The sequence below is a fragment of the Lonchura striata genome, chromosome 4 (genome assembly GCF_046129695.1).
Source record: "Lonchura striata isolate bLonStr1 chromosome 4, bLonStr1.mat, whole genome shotgun sequence".
Classification (NCBI taxonomy): domain Eukaryota; kingdom Metazoa; phylum Chordata; class Aves; order Passeriformes; family Estrildidae; genus Lonchura; species Lonchura striata.
This window is the reverse complement of record NC_134606.1, coordinates 38,164,534-38,185,547: the sequence shown is the minus strand read 5'-3', so window position 1 is coordinate 38,185,547 and position 21,014 is coordinate 38,164,534. Positions and strand designations below refer to the sequence as shown.

At 35.1% G+C, this 21,014-nt stretch overlaps 1 protein-coding gene across 1 annotated transcript in view; it reads right to left on the bottom strand.

Annotated features, from left to right (window-relative positions):
• SPOCK3 (SPARC (osteonectin), cwcv and kazal like domains proteoglycan 3) overlaps positions 1–21,014 on the bottom strand; it is a 160,620-nt gene that overhangs the window by 48,711 nt on the left and 90,895 nt on the right. The window contains exon 5 of the mRNA XM_021555661.2: positions 15,409–15,535. Coding sequence (XP_021411336.1) covers positions 15,409–15,535 — 127 coding nt within the window. The remainder of the gene's footprint in view (positions 1–15,408; positions 15,536–21,014) is intronic.

Here is a 21,014-nt window from a genome sequence, read left to right as displayed (position 1 = left end):
TTTTTCTTTTATTTTCTTTATTTTTCTTTTAAGGTGTCTACTCAGTCCTATTTGCAAATAGCAGGCAGCAGAGATATATTTATTTTTTTCAGAAACAAAGCAACATCATAGTGCTTGCAAAAGCTGAAAATGAATCAAGGCAGTTCTGATAATTTCCTATTAGCAGCTAATGAAACCAGGAGCAGAACTCTGGTTCAAACCTCTTGACATCATTCCCCAAATTAACAATGAATGACCATATTGTAAATTTAGGTCAGTTAAATAAAAGTGGGTCCAACTTCCTTCAGTGTTTCTCTTAAACTGGTAGAAGAGCAAGCAACATACCTGAAAAAATCCACAGAAAAAGAAATCACTGACATGCAGACTATGAGGACACAATGAGAAATAGTGGTCAAAAAGGAGAGGTAGTGTGAGGGGATTCATGCCAGGGCAGCACTCGAGGAGCTGCCTGATTTCCTAACCATATACCTCTCCATGACTTTTCAATAGTCTTAGGAATCTGGAGAATCAACAGGAAGCTGACAAATATTGACCCAGTCCCACTTCCATGCCTGATAAAATTATGGAGAAGATTATTCTGGGAGTTACAGGAAGACATAAGAAGGATAATACCATCATTGGTCACAGCCAGGACAGCTTAATAAGGATGAAGTCCAACTTGACAATTTCCTTTTATGACAAAGTTACCCACCTAGCTGACCAAGGGAACCAATTGATATAATCCTTTTGGATTTCAGTAATGCTTTCAATACTGCCTCTCACATTGCCCTTGTGGAAAAAATGTCCAGCAGACAGCAGGATAACCCCATCATGTGATGCATGAGCACCTGGCTCATGGGCTGGACACAAAGCACTGTGGGGTAAATGGGATAACATTAGGGCTACATCAGGCTGGTGACCAGTTACTACTGGGGTTCTACACTGCTCCACTGTAGGGCCAGTGCTCTTCAAAGTCATCATAAACAACTTGGACGCAGAACTCTAAAGTATATGAAGTAAGTTTGCCAATGATATTTAATTGGGAGGAGGTGTTGACTCATTCTCCAAGGCAGAGAGGTCCAGAGACCTGGACAAATAAGAGGGATGGGCAATTAGCAACTGTATGAAGATCAACAAAGAAAAGTACCAGATCCTGCACCTAGAATGGACAACCCTGGATGAATACAGCTGAACTGCGGAATGAAATGCTGGAAAGCAGTGCCATGGAAAGGAAATTTGGGATCCTGATTGATGGCTTTGAAGTTAAATTTGAGTCATTGTGCCCTGGGGTGCATTGCCAGCCAGGCAAGGAGGACAGGGCTGTCCTGCTGTGCTCTGCACTGGGGCAGCCTCACTTCAAGTCCTGTGTGCAGTTTTGGGTGCCACAACATAAATAAGATACTAAGCTATTAGGGAGCCTCCAAAGGAGAGTCACAAGGATGGTGAAGGGCCTTGAGGGGAAGCTGTAGGAGGAGTGGCTGAGGTCACTTGGTCCATTCAGCCTGGAGAAGACTGAAGGGAGATATCACTGCAGCCTGCAGCTTCCTCATTAGGGAAAAAGAATGAGCAGGCACTGATCTCTCCTCTGAGGTCACCACTGACAGGACTCAAGGGAATGGTTTGATGCTGTGTTACGGGAAGTTTAGGTTGGATATTAGGACAAGGTTCTTCACTCAGTAGCTGGACACTGGAACAGGCTCCCCAGAGTGTGGTCACAGAAACAAGCTTGACAGAGTTCAAGGCTCTGAGGCACACTGTGTGACACTTGGGGCTATCTTGTGCAGGCCAGAAGCTGAGCACAAGGAGTCCCGTGGGTCCCTTCCAACTCAGGCTATTCAATGATTCTAGAGGGTTGGAAGATGAGATAAGGATATTCTGTGAAACATGGAAGAGTTTTAGAAGATAGAAACACACAAAAAATAGGTATAATATTAAAATAGGCTACAATATAATGAAATTCAATACAGAAAACTCCTATGTTCTACTGTTACATAGACAAGATAATCAAGATATTAACAAGCTGGAGCAACTGGCTAGATATCTATTCTAAAGGAAAAACAGGAGTTTAGTGATCATTAAGAACAATTGAATGATGTTTAAAAACATTATACCAGGACATATAAATGCTAGTGCAACCTACAAAACATGTAAGACAATTTCACATAGTTCTGGCAGCAATATACAGTTTGTGACAAGGTTTCAAACAAGACGGAAATTAAACAGAAAAGGAGTAAAAGGAATAACAAGAAACCTAGAAAATAGTCATCAAAAAGAGGCTGAAGGACTGGGTCTTAAGAAAAGACTATTCACAAAACAGCTGTCAAATAGGCAAAAGACATCTGAAAGGTAGCTGAAAAGAATACCACAATGAATGTTACAAGAAATAATTGTCTTAAATTGCTGCAGAGAAATAATAAATAGATACTAGGCAGACCTTTTAAGAAAGGTAGTGATGTCTTAAAACAAATCATTGGAGAAGCTTTTTGAATCTTAATAATTGTATTTACAACCAGGTTTAGATAAATCCATCAGGAATTCCACTTGTGTAACTTATCTTGCTTTGAGAACATGGGGGAATCAGATGGCATCAAGATTATTCAGTTGGGAAGTACAGTACAGACCTGCTTCAGGAATGAATCAGTGTCAAAAGATTATTGCTTGCATAAATCTTGTTCATTTACTGAAGAGTTTGAAAGATGTGTAATGAATGAACTAGGGAGATGGCACAAAAGGAAAGAAAAATAATGTTTATACTGGTCTATCGATCCTAGATAAATTCAGCAAAATTCTGTTTGGTACTGAGTACCTTTGTGCTCTCCTGAGCTCTTGAAAGCCTGATATATGTTTTGGGAACACGGTAAATATTTTTAGATAAACTAAAACAAAAATTAGTTGAATATATAAATGCTTTGCATTGTGAAATACGAACAAAAAATCTTTAAATTGTATATACATATCTCACATATAATTTATTTGCTTTCATCTGCAGAACCATCAACTATCTGTATAAAGACATATCACACAGAGGGACAGTGTGTCAGACAGCTGTAAATTAGTTGCTATTTGCAGACTTCTCAAAATGTACAGGGAATAAAGTCATATTAAAGTAGATGAGAAGTTTAGTTTAACTGTCTGGCTACCATATAATAAAAGATGTGTGTACTGACGACAATTTCCTGATTAGATAAAAGGGAGGTATGTCCATTCTGTGTGTTATGTGAGTGAAGAGCCCTCTGGAAGAAGGCAACAGAATTAGAATTGCATTATAAAGAAAGATAAAAGTCCTTGGGCAGCACTGACTCTGGTATTTCCAATAATTTTATCAGTCTGCTTTTTCTCACCAACTTAATTGTGTTCCTTTTTGAAAAGGCTTCAACCTCAGTGCAAGATAACATTTTTTCCACAACAGTACTGTCTTGCCAGGAATACCTAATGGCTTTTAAACAAAACTAACTCAAACTAAGTAATGAGGACATGTGTGATTTCTCTGGCAAGTAAAGAACAGAAGCTCACAAATGGAAGCCTTGAGGTACAATGTGCAGACACTCCCCTCCAACCCCTCTTTTCCATTTGTATACATCCTGGGCAGCTGGAAGCAGATCTGGTACACCCCTGCAGCACACAAGTCAGCAGAAATTAGCTGTCCAGTGAGTACTGTGTCCATTATGTGCTTCAAGCCCTTCACACTGAAAACCTGAAGTCTGGCCAGATACATCAACACACCCTTTTCTAAACAGGAGCATACCTGAAATATTGGACAAAGTGTGAATTCAGTATTAAGAATCTTTCAGATATTTTCATCTGCTGAGGTGCTGATACTTACAGAAATGCTTTCTAGAACACCATTTAATACTGAGCATTTAATAAATTACTTTTTAGACAACCAATAATTAGTATTTATGTAACTGTAGAGTGTCTTCTCTTTAAAAGTTAACCATCACCTTTAAGTGTACCTTATCTCAATGACAGCTCGCAACATCAGTCCCTGATGTTTTTGAACATTTAAAAATCAATCAGGGCATGCTATCCAATTCTAAGAAAAAACACACACATAAATAATTAAATTCAGATTTCCCTAATAATTATTAGTTCATATGCTACCAATAGAATTGCTGGGTTTATTTGGAATATCCTTTCAAGTCTATATGTTCCCACCACAACACACAGTTCTTTCTTTCCTGTATATTTTCTAGATGATCAGCAATTCATGGTCAGAAGATTTCTGTATGATGCAATCAAGAAGATCTCTGAGAAAAGAGCTCTTTGCTAGAGCACCACACAGATATATTTTCCCAGTATCACTGTATGTTTCACAGGCAGAAATCTTTCCCACAGAGCTCCTCACTCATGCATCAATATAGATGTTTTCCCTCTTGCTAGAAGCTGGTATCTCTGACAGCTGAACAGATAATCTCTGTTTACTCAAAACTATGTGCTTTCAATTTGCCTTCATGCTGTTTTCTTAACCACCTTCCCCATTTTCAGACTTTATTCCTGTTTCACAAAGCTTACATATATTCTCCAGCAAAAAATTTTCCTCTACTGTATTTGGTGCAAAATGTTATGTGAAATTATGCCCCCAGATTTGAATCTAAGTCAAATACGTAAAGAAAGTATCTTTTTTAACTCGGTGATTCCTGTCACCAAATATAGGGGCAGGGTGGGTAGGGTGAGTTCTGATCAGGTAAGTTCCAGGTCCAGTTCAACACTGACCATTAGCTGATACAGAACGTGGAAGAGAAATAAAGGACTGCTTCATGCAATCACTTTAGGCTGGCTTGAAATGAAGGTGAAAATATGGCCAGTTAGTGACGTGGTAAACCTAATTTGGAAAATTTTCTATAATTTGGATTTCATTTACAAAAAGCAGCCAGGAAGGTATAGAATTTCCAGCCAAATACAGCTAGGCATAATGCCAAGAGATCTTACTTTCAACAAATTCAAGCTTAAGAAAGGAAAAATTAATGTGCAAATCTATCCATGAAGCATCACCAAGATCTACAAATGCCTTTTTATCTTATCAGTAACCTGCTAAGCATGTGTATTTCTCACATAAAAAATAGGACTTTGGATTAACAGCTTTTCAGCAAACAAGTACTGCTATTGAAAATGTAAACAACTGTTGAATATATTAACTATAAAGACATGTAACTAGCATTTTGATCAGAATAAACAGGAAATGTGTCTATTGAACCAAGACCCTGAGCAAAGAAAACCTTTTGTGGTTGAAAGAGAACTGGTGATACATTGTTTATGAAGCTATAAATTAGAGAATGCTATTTGCATGACAAAATTAAAACCTGTATGCAGTTTTCTTCTCATCCACCTTAACTCTTGTCTGTTTCCTTCAATGCTCTGCAGTGCAATGGTATAAAATTTAAAGCTTGAAATCATTTAAATCAGGTCAACTAGATAGATATTCTATCTTTTTTGGGCACCCTGGAACACATATTAAATCACAGAAACATGCCAAGAGATGCCTACTGGGATTATTTAAATTAAGCACCTACTTATCTTTGCTTTCCTACTTAGAGGCTATTAGAGACACATGATGCTTAGGAGCTTCTGCAAATCCTTCAAAGAACTTATCTGCTCTTAAAATCAGCTGTCTGAATTTTTAGACACTTAGTTTGAAAAATATATACTTCAGTATCTTATTCTATACATATTGCAAACAGGCTAACTAATATTTTACACCATCAAGTAAGAACACAAAGCTTAATTAATGGTAAATCCTTACCTGAAATACACTATTTCCAGTCAATTCAGAATAAGTAATAATAATGCTTTTAGTAGTTGTGTAAAAAATGTAATATATTTCCTTACATCCAAATTATTATTTCAATATTCCTTGAATACCATAAATTGTGTAAAAAGATATTTCAAATTAAAAAATATTGTTTTTAAAAAAATCATTCATAAAAGGTGTAAAAATATATAACCATGTTATATATGATATCATGCCTTCACTTATTCCAAAAATATAAACATTGATGCAGTCTGAAAATTTACTAAAAGCTTCTTTTAAGCATGCTTAACACACAAAAATATAAATCTCTTTCTGATATATTCACACATATACTCAAATCTGTAAATTCTGGCTCTTATTCAGAGCTCTTGCCTGTGTAGTCCAAACTTTAGCACTTCATCAGGCTTCTTGTTTCAAACTTCACCATCGTATTTATTCCATCTGAGCTAGAGAGGCACAGAATGTGACCCAACACTGTGTGTAAGCAAAATCCTTTGTGCACCCCATTGTTAGCATTCAGTATTTTGCAATTTTGAGAATTTTTCTTGAGAGAGAAAAATAAATATTGCTCAGATAAAACTAACTTTACATTTTCAAGTTCCCGCTACAAATTTGAAAATTAACATTTAAGGAAAATTTTTAAAGGTGAACAAAAACATTTCATTCTCCTACACAACCATCTTAAAAATGGCTGACTACATCCATTCAAGAATCAGCTAGTAAAGCTCTTCACTGATTTTCATCTGGCATACAAATTTCTGAATAACAGCAATAGCAAAATAGAAGTAATGGCAAAGCTGCAAAATTGTATAACAAGACAAACGGCTTCTAAAAGTGTGGATTTTTTTGTTAAAACAATTTGCTTATTCCTTATTAGTATGCATTATCACTGTATTTTTAATGTAATATGACTTCCTAAGCCATGCTGGCTGATTGCATTGCTAATTAAACAAGTTAAATTTATCCAATTATATCTAAGTTGAAATATTTATAAAGTTGTATCTGAGCTAAAATAGCATCTAAAGGGCACGTTCATTAGTTTCAATTACAGGAAAAATAACAGAAGTACTAAAAGCAACATGCACAGACCTAGGGAGTCCATACTGGGTTATCCCATCAAAGTTTCAAAGATATTTAAACTATTCTTTGTCAACTGTGGCGAAAAAGGGAAAAAAAAAAAAGAGAGAGAAAAAGAAGAGAAGGCAAATAAAAAGGAAAAATTAATTCTACATAGTAAGTTACAAGTAGGTAGAACACCTAGGCACTCTCAAATAGGCGTATTGCCTGTAGAGCTTTCTGCTTTTTTGCTCACCTAAAAATGTATGCTAATATTAATTTGAACTCCAAGAGCTAGATTTAATTTACTAAACAGTCCAAAATACAAGGCTCCATAGGCTCCATGTGCTATCAGTGACAAAAATATTTATGAAATTTCACATTCCTACTAGTTCTCACTCTGTCAGGAAAGAAACACTGTATTGTACAAATGGGAATTACATTCCAAAGTAGGACTGTTTTTCACTATATCACATCTCTATTCTTGACTTTAAAGAGATACACCTTGTGCAGAGACACACAGAACTGTGCCTAAATCTTTCCCCTTTGTGCTGTTAGTACTTGATTCCTAAAACAAGCAAAATTTTCCTTGTTCTGTTGCAAACACATATGGATTCAAACCAGGAAAACACAAAGCCAAGTTTTCATATGTTATGCTTTGAATGAACAGTCAGAGTAACAAATTTTGCTATATCAGTGCTTATTTTTCTTTTCCAGTAAGTCCATGATGGCCTAAGATGCTACTTTTTTTTTTGCTGTTGTTGACACATTGCTATGATGCAGAGGACCTACCTCTGATACTCAAGTCATATGTCTGAATTTGTTTTCAATGAAATATCCACATAGCAACTGGCTCACATTTATAATATTTCATTGTGAGCTTGCAGGAATTACAAATTTAAAAAAACCAAACCCAAACCATGAGACTTGGAAGAAGATTCTCTAACATTACAAACATAATTCTGCATCGGAATCTGACAAAAAAAAGACTGAAGTTTTTCTTTTTCTCCAGGCCAGCATGACTAGTTTATAGCATTGGTGATCTAAATCTCTGTTATGGGGTTGGAAACTTAAATTTCACAGTATTTCAGCTTCTTTCTAAATACAAATGTGACCTGCATGAACACTGTGTAAGAATATATTTTTAGACGCTAAACATTTTTTCCCATTTGATTACTAAATTTAATTATGTTAGAATTTTTTTTTAATTTGAATAACTACATTTTTCTAGTAATTTTCACTTTATTTGCAGCTTTTACTGGGCCAAGATCTGAGCCAGTTCTCACTTGCCATTTGCTTGTTTTCATCTCAACTTCTTTACCCCCATTCTTATAATAGATTGTTACTATAAATTCTCAAAATCTGTTCACTAGGTTGACATTATTTCACTTCATGTCATCTTTAACCATTCTCTTTCCCTATTGAAAGCTCCTTTTCCATTTTTTAGAAATAAATGCCTAAACAGTAGCCTCCCAAGATCATAAAAATCCTCTAAACCCACCTAACTATATCTTGGATTATTACCATCCTTATCTTCTACTCCACTGAAACCATATGCTTTAATGTGCTTCCACTTGGTAAATCTGAGACAATTGTGTCTCTTGATTTCCTTCTTGCAACTGACACAGTTCATCTCAAACTTCTACACTATTTTCTCATTACTTTAATGTTTAAAGCAAATAGAAAACATAAGACCATGATTAATTGTCTCAATGCCTCAGACCCTTTTCTCTGTTGTTTTGTTACAGAACCGGTTTTTGCCCCACAAGGCTACATAAGCTCCTGTGTTCAGCTCCTATGCATTTCTGCCTGCATATGATGTGGACATATTTTTTTTGGAAAAGAATTGCTCTGCCAAAATGATACCAACTACTTTAGTTGTAATTCTAGTTACATTTTTAATACTATTTTCAAAATATTAACTCCTTATGGTTAAACCTCCCAGAGAAAAGATTGTTCTCCATGTAACTATGTATGTCTTTAGCTTTCTTGTTTTACTGGCTGTCCCATTTGACAGTTAACACACAAATTTACATTCAGAACTTCGTATCTGTATCCTACTACTGTGACATGAAGGTTCTTCAATGAACACTGATACTACTTCCCCTTACCTGTTTATCCTATTCTTTGACTGATTTTTCCTTACAGCCTAGGTGCTTTCAATTATAGAAAAAAACAAAACCGTTTAAAAAAAGCATACACAGAGTCACAGTATGACTCCATGTTGTGGGAAGGGACCTTAGAGATCATCTAGTTCAGACTCTCCTGTCATGGGCAAATAAATCTACTTTTCTCAAAGCCCCTTCCAAGCTGACCTTAAACACTTCCAGGGATGGGGCATCCATAATATCTCTGGGAAAGCTGTGCTAGCAACTCATCACCGACATAGTAAAGAATTTCTTCCTAATATCTAACCTAAATCTACTCATGTTTATCACTACATGCATTTGCAGAAAGTCTCTCTCCAACTGTCTTGTAGGTTCCCCTTCTTGGCTCCTCCATCACTTGGAGATTGAATTTCTCATGAACATATTCCAGGAAGCCTCTGCAATGCTTATGCCCTGCTGTGTTGTCCCTCCAACAGGGCAGCTGAAGTCCCCCATGATGACCAGGGCTTGTGAAAGTGAAGCTGCTCCTATCTGTCTGTAGAAGCCCTCATTCACTTGTTTTTCCTGGTGAGGGGTCCTGTAGCAGTCCCCTATTTTAATGTCATCTGTCCCTGTCTCCCTTTAATGCTGACCCTTAAGCTCTTGGTCAGCATCTCATCCATGCCAAGGTGGATTTCCATTTAAAGGAATTATAGAGATGAAGTCTTTGGAAAATATTTTCCAGTCCCTAAAGTTGCAATTTTTTTTATTTTTACTGAAGTATTGAAGTTTAGGTATCTCTTAATGCAAATTCAATATATTAAACAAACATGATATTCTGGAAATGAAAAAGGGAATCAAATTCCTGCTCATATAAATACATCATCCTAGTCTGAGAAATACTGAATTGCTCAGAATTTCAAAATATTAAAGTTTCTGTAAAGCATTTTGTTATCTAAGTCTTCTTTCTCTATAGCTTTAGCTGCTATTTATTTTCAATGCAGCAGATAAAGAGGAGATCAGTTATGTATAATTTGATATAGCTTGGAATTTTTAGTATGTCAGCCTATTTGAAAATCTGGATAATATAAAGTTATGATATTTCTCTTCCTTTTTTTTTTTTTTAATACCACATCCTATCAATATAAAGGTTCCAGATAAAACTTCAGGTCTTACTGGCAAAACCCATCCATGTCTGATTTTCCAGCTTCAGCCAATCTCATTTCCTTCCTTTATTTATTGTTTGCCTTTTTTAAGCATATAAGCAATAAACAACCAGTTTCTGCTATTTCTGTAAAGACCCAAAGTATATTCCAGGATCAACTAAGCATTATGCATTTTATTTTTACCACTGTCTATTCATTAGTCTCATTCAAGAAAAGTTGGTTACAGGGTGTTCATTGTTTGTGGGGTTCTATAAGGGTGGAGAGAATGGGGCAGAAGGCGGCCTGGCCATGGTTTATTGTCATTTTTTGGGGTTTGTTTTTCCTCCCCCCTGACATCTACCAACTTAATTTTTTATTTGCCAGTGCATTTCAGTCACAAGGTCATTGTAACAGTACAACCCAGATTTGGTCTGTAGAAGTTTTTAAATTTTTCCACTTACAACGGAGTGACTTTGGATGGGTGTTGCTTGGGCTAGACACACAAATCTTGATTTTGAGATGCCCCTTTTGACAAAATCTACTTTTATTAGAAAAACAAATCAGCCCTGGTAGAGCACCTGGAAGAAGATCCTTCTTGCAGCTGCAAAAGAACCTGTATGCTGTCAAACAATTTATTTCAGAGAGATTACATTATTTTATTACTAAAGGTGGCAGGCAGTGATTTAACCTTAATATTTTTGGCTATATTTTAACTGGCAGTTAAGTCTACAACAGATTGCTTAGTAACAAGGCAGATAAAAATGGAAAGGCATAGTGGAATAGCCCAATTTAAGAAGACTGACATACATTGAATCAACCTTGTGAAAAATAATTTTTTTTACTTATACAAAACTTCTATTTTGTAATAGCAATTCAGTTTCTAGCAATCTCTCCTTAAGCAGAAAAAAAAGTTTGAATAGCTCAGGCATGTGACCTGAAAGCTCACAATACAGTAATTAATGCATTAAATCAATTTAAGTTATGTAAAATTACAGTCCTTAAAGTAACAACAAAGATTAAAAATGCCAATACAGATTTTTTATGTTTCTTCCCAACAAGCTGTCTTATATGGAACACACTGCTAAGAGATACAGATTATTAAGTTAAAATTTTAAAAATACTTGAAATTAATAGATAGCAATTACTTTAAAAAGAAAAATGTTAAATATGGGATGCCCTTAGAATAAAAATCTATTTCAGATTCATGCAAAATGATAAACAAAAATTGAATGGAATATTAAACTCACTCCTTCACACAGTCCAATTTTATCCCCAGCTCTTTCAAATCTCCTCATAGTATGGAATTGTAATTTGGGAGACTGAAGAAAGTATTTGAATATTAAAAAGATCTAAATCCACATACCTATCTATCTGTGGAGTCTTTCAAGATTTTTGTCCTCTTTTCTGACTACTTTTCTATACAGCTTGCATCTTAGTCTGAGAAACTAGTTCAGACCCATTGCTTTTGAAAAACATAATTATTATTTATATTTATACATACAGGATTGTCATCAGTAACATGAAGCTTTCATAGGTAAGAGAAAATATAAATTCACTATCAATATGAAGCCATCTTGAGCAAATTGCTGCTAACAGTAGAACTGCCAAAGCAATTCTGGCATAAAACCATGGGGCAATGGGCATAATTTAAAGATTTAGTTACTTCTGCTGTGTTTTCAAAAAACTGCAAGCACTGTTCATTGATCTTATTTAAGGCTATATTTTGCTGAAGTGGGACTGTCAACTGCATTCAACTTAAGAGAGAAAACTTCAGGCTCTTATACCAAACATCAGAGCTGAAATCAAAATATGCAAAATCCACTCAAAAGAAGATTCATCTGCATGACCATATTTTTTTGCCCCTCTTGGCCATTTTTGTGAAAGTCCAGCTACAATATTGTGCAATATGGGAGAATTGTTCCAACAGAATCATCCAAGCCTGAGCATCACCACCTCATCCCAGTTACACCAGGTTCACAGCATGTGCTGCACATCAGTGAGTTGCCTCCCTGGGTGGAAGAATGGCAAGAGCTGGGCTGCTGCCTCAAAACAACCCATCTGAGCTTCATTTTATGTCCTTTTATTTCCCTATTAATCCCAGGAAAGATGAAGCCACAGACAGGCTGTGTTTTTCATGGAGAATGTCAAGTACATAGGGGTACTAAAGCCTTATGAGATAGCACTGCTTGAGAATTCCTAGTGTAAAAATGTATACTGCACTTTCAAGCGCCAAAGTTTAGAGAAATGCAGAAGGTAAAAGCAGACCAACTGTAGAACATATGCAGTATTATTTAAAGGCAAGTAAGTAAAAATAGTACCACCACTGTGCCAAGGAAATGGCAGGATCTCTTTATACTGAATTTCTTCCAGCACAATGATTCATGTTCACTTTGATTACTCAACATTTCAGCATGTAATATTTTTGTTTCATCATTCTTGTAAAGCTAGTAGCAAATGTCTTACATCTGCCACTTTTCTTTTACACTGATTTCATGTGACTGATTGTGAGCTGAGAAAAAAAATAAACTTAACCTGGACTGCAAAAATGAGAGGGAAACAAAATACCCTTACCTGACTCTGGAAAAGCTCAGTTTAGCAGATAACTTTTCTTTCTAGATAGTCCAGCTATTATATAATCTTTTTTTTTTTTCTTGTTTGCTTTCCAAAGCAAAATGCATGTATGAAGTAGCTGTAGTTACATAACTCAATTCAAGCATTTCATGGACTTGTCCTGAAAAGCAAGGATATACTCCCAAAAGAGCATCTATCTGACAAATGTCAACTATCTGGCTGTGTTCTACAATACTATTACTATTTAATGACTTATTTTCTGAAAATGTATTATACAATTTTCCAGAGTCATTGATGAATGCTTTCTAAATACAAGAAAAGTGCTGTATAAACTCCTACTGGAACTTGATGACATAATGAAATAAACTTTGCCTGGAGTTCAGGAACACAAATATTTGTCTTTAGTCAATTTTTAAAAACACTGCTCCTGAAATATCCTGGCAAGGACCTCTGTTTTGATGCAACTGGTAGCACAGAATACAAAATCCTCATATCACTGAAAATAAATAAAAATAAATATTTATAGACTAATATAGATATTCTGTGGCAATGAAAGGTTTTAGCATTTTTCTTCAGGAAGCTGAGATTTGAAATCTACCATTACAAGGCAGTGGAAGACAGAAGTACAACCCAAAACATCTCTGATGGTATGTTACTTCTTCACTGTTTGCATGCAAGGGACATTGAGGTGGGTAACATGTAGTGCTGCACTGAATGCACTGGAATGGGAGCACATTGTGCCTATTCAATCCACTCATCCCTCATTATTCCCTTTGAACAGCTGCACCTTTAACACAAACTGATTTAAAAATATCTGCATCTCATCAATATTTATAGACTTTTGTACATCTAGTCCAGACCAGACCATGAGGGGCCAGAAAGGTCATTTCTACCTACAGAAGTATTTAGAGCACAGCATTGCTATATGGTAAAATAAGAAATAAGCAATGAGGTTAAACTGGGGTGATCTTTGTATTACATTAGGAAGAACACAGGGAGAGATTGAAATAAATGAAGTACACAGTATCCAAAAAATAAAAAAGTTGCTCATCCAGTATTAACTATATTAACTTATCTACCCCATCTATTTAAATTGCAAAATTGTAGAGGCTACCATCTATATTATATCTGTGTGCAGCTTGGACTTGAGACTTAAAGACTGCCTGAACATTTGAACAGCAAGGCAAAGTAAACACTAAATGACAGCATCACCTAATGTCTAGTAAGATGCCAGCACACATTTAGCTCACAAAAAAAAACATAGGCAAGAGATTACAGCTAATGAAAATCAGAATACTTTTCAAATTCCTAAATTGAAATCATATTGTCAATGAAAGGAAGTATATTTTAGCTGTGACAAAGAATCCAGAATTCATTTGTAGGGCCTCAGATAAGCTGGTATAAGCATTAGAAGATTTTTAATTGCTTTCTGTAAAGGAAAAGTAGGTTCTAGACCAAATCCTTATAATTAAATGTTCAAGTTAGTAGGAAAAACATGTTCTAATGTAAAATTTAGGATAAAAGCCAAAGTATCGTCAGGGTTTAGGAAGCATTAGTTAAATCTGATGTTTTTAGTTTATCAAGAATAAAATATCCTTGGAAAAGATACTTGGTGTTCAATCCAACACCCAGTCCCTCCTGGAAACTAAATATTTTTTCTAAACTTCACATGTGACTACAGATGTGTAAACTTCAGATATGATTAATTTGTGATTATGTACAAAACAAACAAAAATTATGGAAACTCTAAAAATCTTTAGATATTAAACTATCCTTAAAGTATTTTGTTTAAAATATGACATGGATCTTTTTTCTTCATAAGTAACAAACAGAGCTTTTACATCTCCATCAATTTAATCTATTATTATACTTCTCTTGAGGCACTGGATACTATCTACTAATGAAACAATTTGTTAGTGTAAGGACACAGTGTCAGTAACACAGAATGCAGTAGCTCCTTTCACACTACTGAACTATATTCTGTTTCTGAGAAAAACAGGTTTATCAAGAGCCCACACTTTAATAAACAAGATTCAGTTGTTAATATTGGCTGAGTATTCTTGTGCTTAAAGCTTTAATGAAGGATGCTAAACAAATTAATCTGTTTTCAGCATTATGAAGCCCCTCCATTTCACAATTTCACCTCTGCACTGTACTAATGCAGTCCCAGGATTTTTGGACTTTAGCAGGACTAACACAAAGTATTTAATCCAAACAAGATGTGGTAAACTGACAGCAACATTTAAAAGTTATTATTTTATCTTCAAAGATATGAGAGAAAAGACAGGAGGGTAAGGATTAGAAAAGGAAGATTTGATTATGATCTTAAAACTTGCAACATGCTTTTGCAAGGAAAGCTATCCAACAATTGCTTACATTATTACATTTTTTTTCTGGATATGTTCCACCTATGTCTAAGAGCCTGGAATTTGAAGCACACCCTCAATGCTTGGCTGGGAAATCTGACTTAACATGCCTATTCTACCCCCAGCTGGGGACACCCAACACTTTTTTGCTTACCCCAAACCCCACCATGGTGTCTCGTCACACAGCAGAGCACTCCATGTGCTCCATTACATTGTGGAGCACACCTACACTCTGCTGCTCCAGCTTTTACTGGTTTATGTTTCTTAGGGTTTGCTACCATTTTGCTTTTACATCATACAAAATACTAGAATTCTTGTAGGTTGCATTCTGCAATACATTTTTTAGCCAAAACAAATAAATATTAGTTTGTTTTACAATACATAATTTTATTTTCCAAGAGCTGGAATTGATTGGAACAATGAAAGATTACTTTAGTTCTTTATTCAATTCTTACCTGAGAAGAATATGTGTGACCATCTGATCCACAAACAGGATTGGTATAAACTACTGGACACTGCTTGCAGTTTGATGAAATGGGACCACCCCTCCACTGTTTATGGCCTAAACCAGCCTCTTTCATACTGTAAGTAAACAAAAAGTATGTAATTCTGATAAGCAGTAGTAAAAATAGAACATATTCAGGGTATTTTAATGAGCCTTTACAAACAGTAAGCCATACATACTTTGAACCATAAAGTTTTCTTTTACTTAAAAGGCTGTCAATGTCTTTGGCATAACTTCTTCACCTTTGTACTTTACTCACTGTAGTGATACTTGATTCCTGCATATTATTTCACTTTCTAAGACATATGAGTAGAAAAGAAATTATTAAGATAATGCTTTGGGGACTGTTACACTTATTGATCAGTGAAAGATGTTGGAATTACATGGCATTTACTCTTTTTGTTATTGAACAGTATGAATAGAACTATATTCAGAACTAAATACTGATATTTTATGAGGCAACATTTAGGTTTTAGAGATCTGCATGATAAATACTTCTCTAGTAACAGGGAGGTGGTCCAACTGTTTGCCCCACTTTGAACACTGTCTTTCACTGTCTACAGTTTGCAAAATTCAGTCAAAACTCAATATATAGTCTAAAGGGAGAAAAACAATCTACTGGACCACAGAATCAATCTACACAATCATATATGTATATCTTCATATAAACATATACAGAGCTATATGGATTATTTCAATTTAGGAAAAGGCTATGCTGAGTCAGAATAAAACTTTAAAATAAGTTACTGATGCTTCTTCACAATATTTTATAGCTTTCAGTTTGTGATATACAGCCATCTTCAGACTGACATGCTCTTTCTCTGTAGCTTTCAATTCATTATTATTCATTAATTTTTCCAGTATTTTTTTCAACTATGAAAGCATTTAGCAGCCATTGTATCATGAAACAGCTCCTTTATGACCTAAAAATATATTAAGTTACTTCTTGCATATAAATAAAAAATAAACAATAGTGTATGATTTTTATATTGGGTTTGGTTTTTTGGATCTTAATACTACTGAGAATACAGCAATGACTTATCAGAACACACACAAATGTTCAAACTTATATAATCTCAAATCAAACATTCTTTCATGGAGCAGAACTCTCAGAGAACTCTTTCACCTACAGATAATCAAGAACTATTTTGCTAGTAATGAATCATTTTTTGAGAAGAACTTGTCTGGAGTAATAAAAAGAAACATGAGAAAATAAACTCCTCATCCTCTGGTTTTATAATGAGCAGAGTAAAAGGCTAAAAGCATACACCTAAGAGTAAACTGGTGATGACAAAAAACAAAAGCCCATTTCCAAGTCATGCTAATGTTTATGTGAATAATTTTAGCTGTAAATGTGGTCTTTTAAAAAAAGGAAAAAAAAAATCACAGCAATCAGAGAATTATAGAAGTTTGCATTCAAGTTATGTTGTGTAATGAAATTCTGAACTGCACAGATTTTTTACAGTGTAAACAGGAAGCTGAAATGCTGCATACAGAAGGTGTCAGTTACTACTGAAAAAGCCAAAAATAGATTTAGTTTTATGTAGCATAATGGATAATAAAATATCAATGCAGGAAGTTTTTATGTCCACCAGGAAGCATTAAAAAGGAAACAATTTGAACATACCACCTTAATTAACAAGTAGCAATCCTTTCTGATGAGTTGCACAATTTGAAGACAAAGCAAAAATCATCCTGTTTCCATTATAGCAAAAAAAAAGATAAACTGTGTCTTTGATTATGTACAATATATAGTAATAATTAGACTATTGCTGCTTCTTTCACTTGACTGAAAGCATTCCAGTCATTCACATGAGTTCCAGCATCATTAGATTATACAGATGGCTGCATCTTTCTCTAACTTCTTGTTACTTTTATAGCTCACAATTATCCAGAAGTGCCCCAGTAGCCTGAGGCTACTGACAGGACAAGCATCCCAACTATCAACCTGATGCAATTTCTGTTTATCAGAGATACAGTAACTTTAAAATGATGTACAAATAAATTGCAGAAGTTCCAGACATCAATAGAGAGAACCTCATTGACATCAGCAAAAAACAAACTGGAAGCAGAATTTGTGTGGCACACAGGGGACTTGGTGTAGATGCCTAAAATAAATCAAAGAAAGGACTACTGGTGCTTAGTGTTTTAGTATATATACATGCTTGTGTATGCTCTTGATGAAGACAAAGAAAGACAGAGAAAGGAAAAAAAACCCTCCTGTTAGATGAAGAGAAATAAAATCACCTGAAGCAAAAGAGGTATCTCAGACAGGATCACAAGGACAATGAAACTAGAACAAGCTCAGAACACAGTTCTGTCATGAGCAGAGAGGTATGAAGAAAACAGAAAATATTTGATATAGTCAGAGAAATTACCTTCCTCAACTGAACTCTGCTTTGTTAGGCTTTTAGTACAATGATGCTGAAAGTGCACCATATTACCAAAGCTACTGAACAGCTATTTTTGACTGTCAGACACTGACAGGTAAATATGAAAAGTCAATTAAAAATATTTTCAATGCCAGTTATGGTAGATATGTGCATTTTAAAAAATAGCTGAATAATGCAATTTACTTATGTACTCAAACTTTTCCTTTCACCATTATTTAGCTACATCAGATTTGTTTCTGTTGACTATTTCTTTGCAACCAGGTGTTGGTGTTATGTTTTTTACAGCTAGGCAATGACATACAAATTACTGACACGGAAATAACTGAGAAACTACTGTGATGATAAAAATTATATTGGGATATGATAATTGATATATATAAATATTCTGAAATAAGTACAAAGCTATAACACATAATTGGTTATTATTTATGTGAGATATGTAGATAAGGCAATATATATTTAAATTTTAAAATGTTAAGACATGGAAAAAAATAGCAAACAAGGCAGTTACTTCACTTCAATAAATCACTTGTTTCTTCCTTGTATTTATTATAATTCAATATGCAAGAAGACAACCCAGATGACTGCAACTTGCAGCTAATAACATTTTGTCACTGAATTTTGTGATTCTACTGCAATCACTATAAATGTTCTTGCACTTGTTAGTATGTTGTCACATTAATGATATGATGTCATAAGAAAGTCAAGCTCTTCCACCAAAAATTTCCTGAAAAGGCTTTGGTACCCGTCTCATAATAAAATAACTGTTACTGAATGCAATCTCCACCTTATCTGATATTGTTGACACCTAAAGGATAAAATTAAATATATGGGCCTAATTTACAAGCAATGCTTCTGATTGCATTAATTTGCATACACCAAACTGTGCATGCCTGCCTAGAAACATAATTAGCCAATCTGCCCAATTAGTCTAGCCTATGTACCTGTTTGCAGACACAAACTTACCTTCCTGTATACACAAATTGTGCCTGCAAATACTTTGAGAATACTTAATGTAGTCCATTTAAAATTTAGCTTTGAGCAACTCTTTGGCAACATGAATTATTTAATATCTATATAATGCATAAGTGACCGATTCAATTGAAAAATGGCATTTAATAGCTAGATTTGATAATCTTCAAACACATTTTTTCAAAACTGGTTGAAAAAAGTGTGAGTTACTAAAAATTATTCTTTGAAAGAACTCTTGCAATTCTTCTCTGATAACTACATTTGCATCTTCAGGAGGTTTTAGAGTTATTCCAATTTAGAGAGTCAGCCTGATTATGTTTTGTCATGGCCTTTGGAGGACACAATCAGCCTGTGTAAGATTAACATAATCAGAAAAAATACTTGTATCATAAAATCTAAATTGCTTTCTTTAGAGTTGCCTGAATTTCCTTCAAAGCTGCCTTTTCATGTAGAAGTCTCTTGGAAGAAAGCCATAGTTGTTAATATATTGTTAAGATTTTTCTTTCAAATGTCAAAAACCTTTAAATTCATTACTGCCAGTCTTTTTGAGTATATTATTTTCATTTGTTTCTTTACTTTGCACTACTTCTAAAAATAGTAGAAAAATCCGTCTGAATAAACCAACAACAACTGAATTAAACTGAGATAAACAGAACAAAAATTAGTAATATTAATGTGGAAATCAAAATAAAATATATTTTTAATTTTATATTATCTTAATTATATCAATTATTAATACATTGTATTATATTTATATTATATTAATTATATTAAATTTTATTATATATTATAAATTTTAGCAATTTACAGATTAACATTTTTGGTAAGACATTGATAACCAATCTTAGTGTAGACTGAATGAGTTCGCAAGTGTACTATTTTCATAAGACAAAAAAACAAAGACTGCACCCCAACACAGAAATCATAGGATCATAGAAGATTTTAGGTTTGAAGGAGCCTTAAAGAAAATTTGATTCCAAACCCCCTCCCATGGCAGGGATACCTAACCCTACACCAGGTTGCTCAGAGCCCCATCCAGCCTGGTCTTGAACATTGCCAGGGATGGGATATCCACAACTGCTCTGGGCAACCTTTTCCAGTGCCTCATTACCCTCACAGTGAAGAATTCTTTGCCAGCATATCATCTAAACCTACTATTTTTCAATCCCATCACAAAATGCCCTTGAAGACAGTCCCTCTCCAGATCCCTTGCAGGCCCCCTTCTAGGTGGTACTACAAGGTTTCTCCACAGCCTTCTCTTCTCTGGGCTGAACAACCTCTCTCAGCCTGTCTCTACTGGAGAGGTGCCCCAGCCCTCGGAGTATCTTTACAGCCCTCCTCTGAATCTGCTCCATCCCATCCACATCCTTCTCATGTTGGAAGCCCCACACTGGATACAGCACTCCATGTGGGGTCTAACAAGAATGGAGTGGAGGAACAGAATCACCTCCTCAACCACCGGCCATGCTTCTTTGGATGCAGCCCAGGACACAGCTGGACTTCTGGGCTGTGAGTGCACATTGCCAGCTCATGTACAGCATCCCCAAATCCTTCTGGGAAGTGCTGCTGAGATTCCCATGGGCCCACTTCTGGAGTTTGTCCAGAACCCTCTGGATGGCACCCTGTCCTAGAGGAGTGTCAACAGTACCACAAAGCTTGGTGTCATCTGCAAGTTTACTGAGATCCATTCAGGTGGAATTTCCTGACCAACATTATTTATGGATATGCTTACTACAGATCTGACATAGTTCCATGCATGTCCTATATTTAACTAGAAATGATCACATACATATAGTTGAAGCAGATTTTGCTTAGCAAATGCCAGAGATGTGGAAAGCAATCCTGTATATAACAGACCTCATTTTCTGTCACAGAAACCATGCACTTAGACTTTTCTAAAGACAGAGGTGCAAGTTTAGTGTCAACTTAATATCTGTAATAACTCTATCTCACAATATCTGTTTAAATTAGCAGATCAATAAAATTACTTCAAGAGAAACAAGTGAGGCACATTTGCATAAACAATACCTAGATAATAAGACTATTAAAAAAATTAGTATTTACCATTTTTACCACATATTTTCATTTGCAGTATGACTTCTGTGAATGTTCTGCCTTTTATTCCTACCTACTTTACAAATCCCACTTGGAAATCCTGAGCTACAGCTGCTGTCAAATCTTTAGACTCACC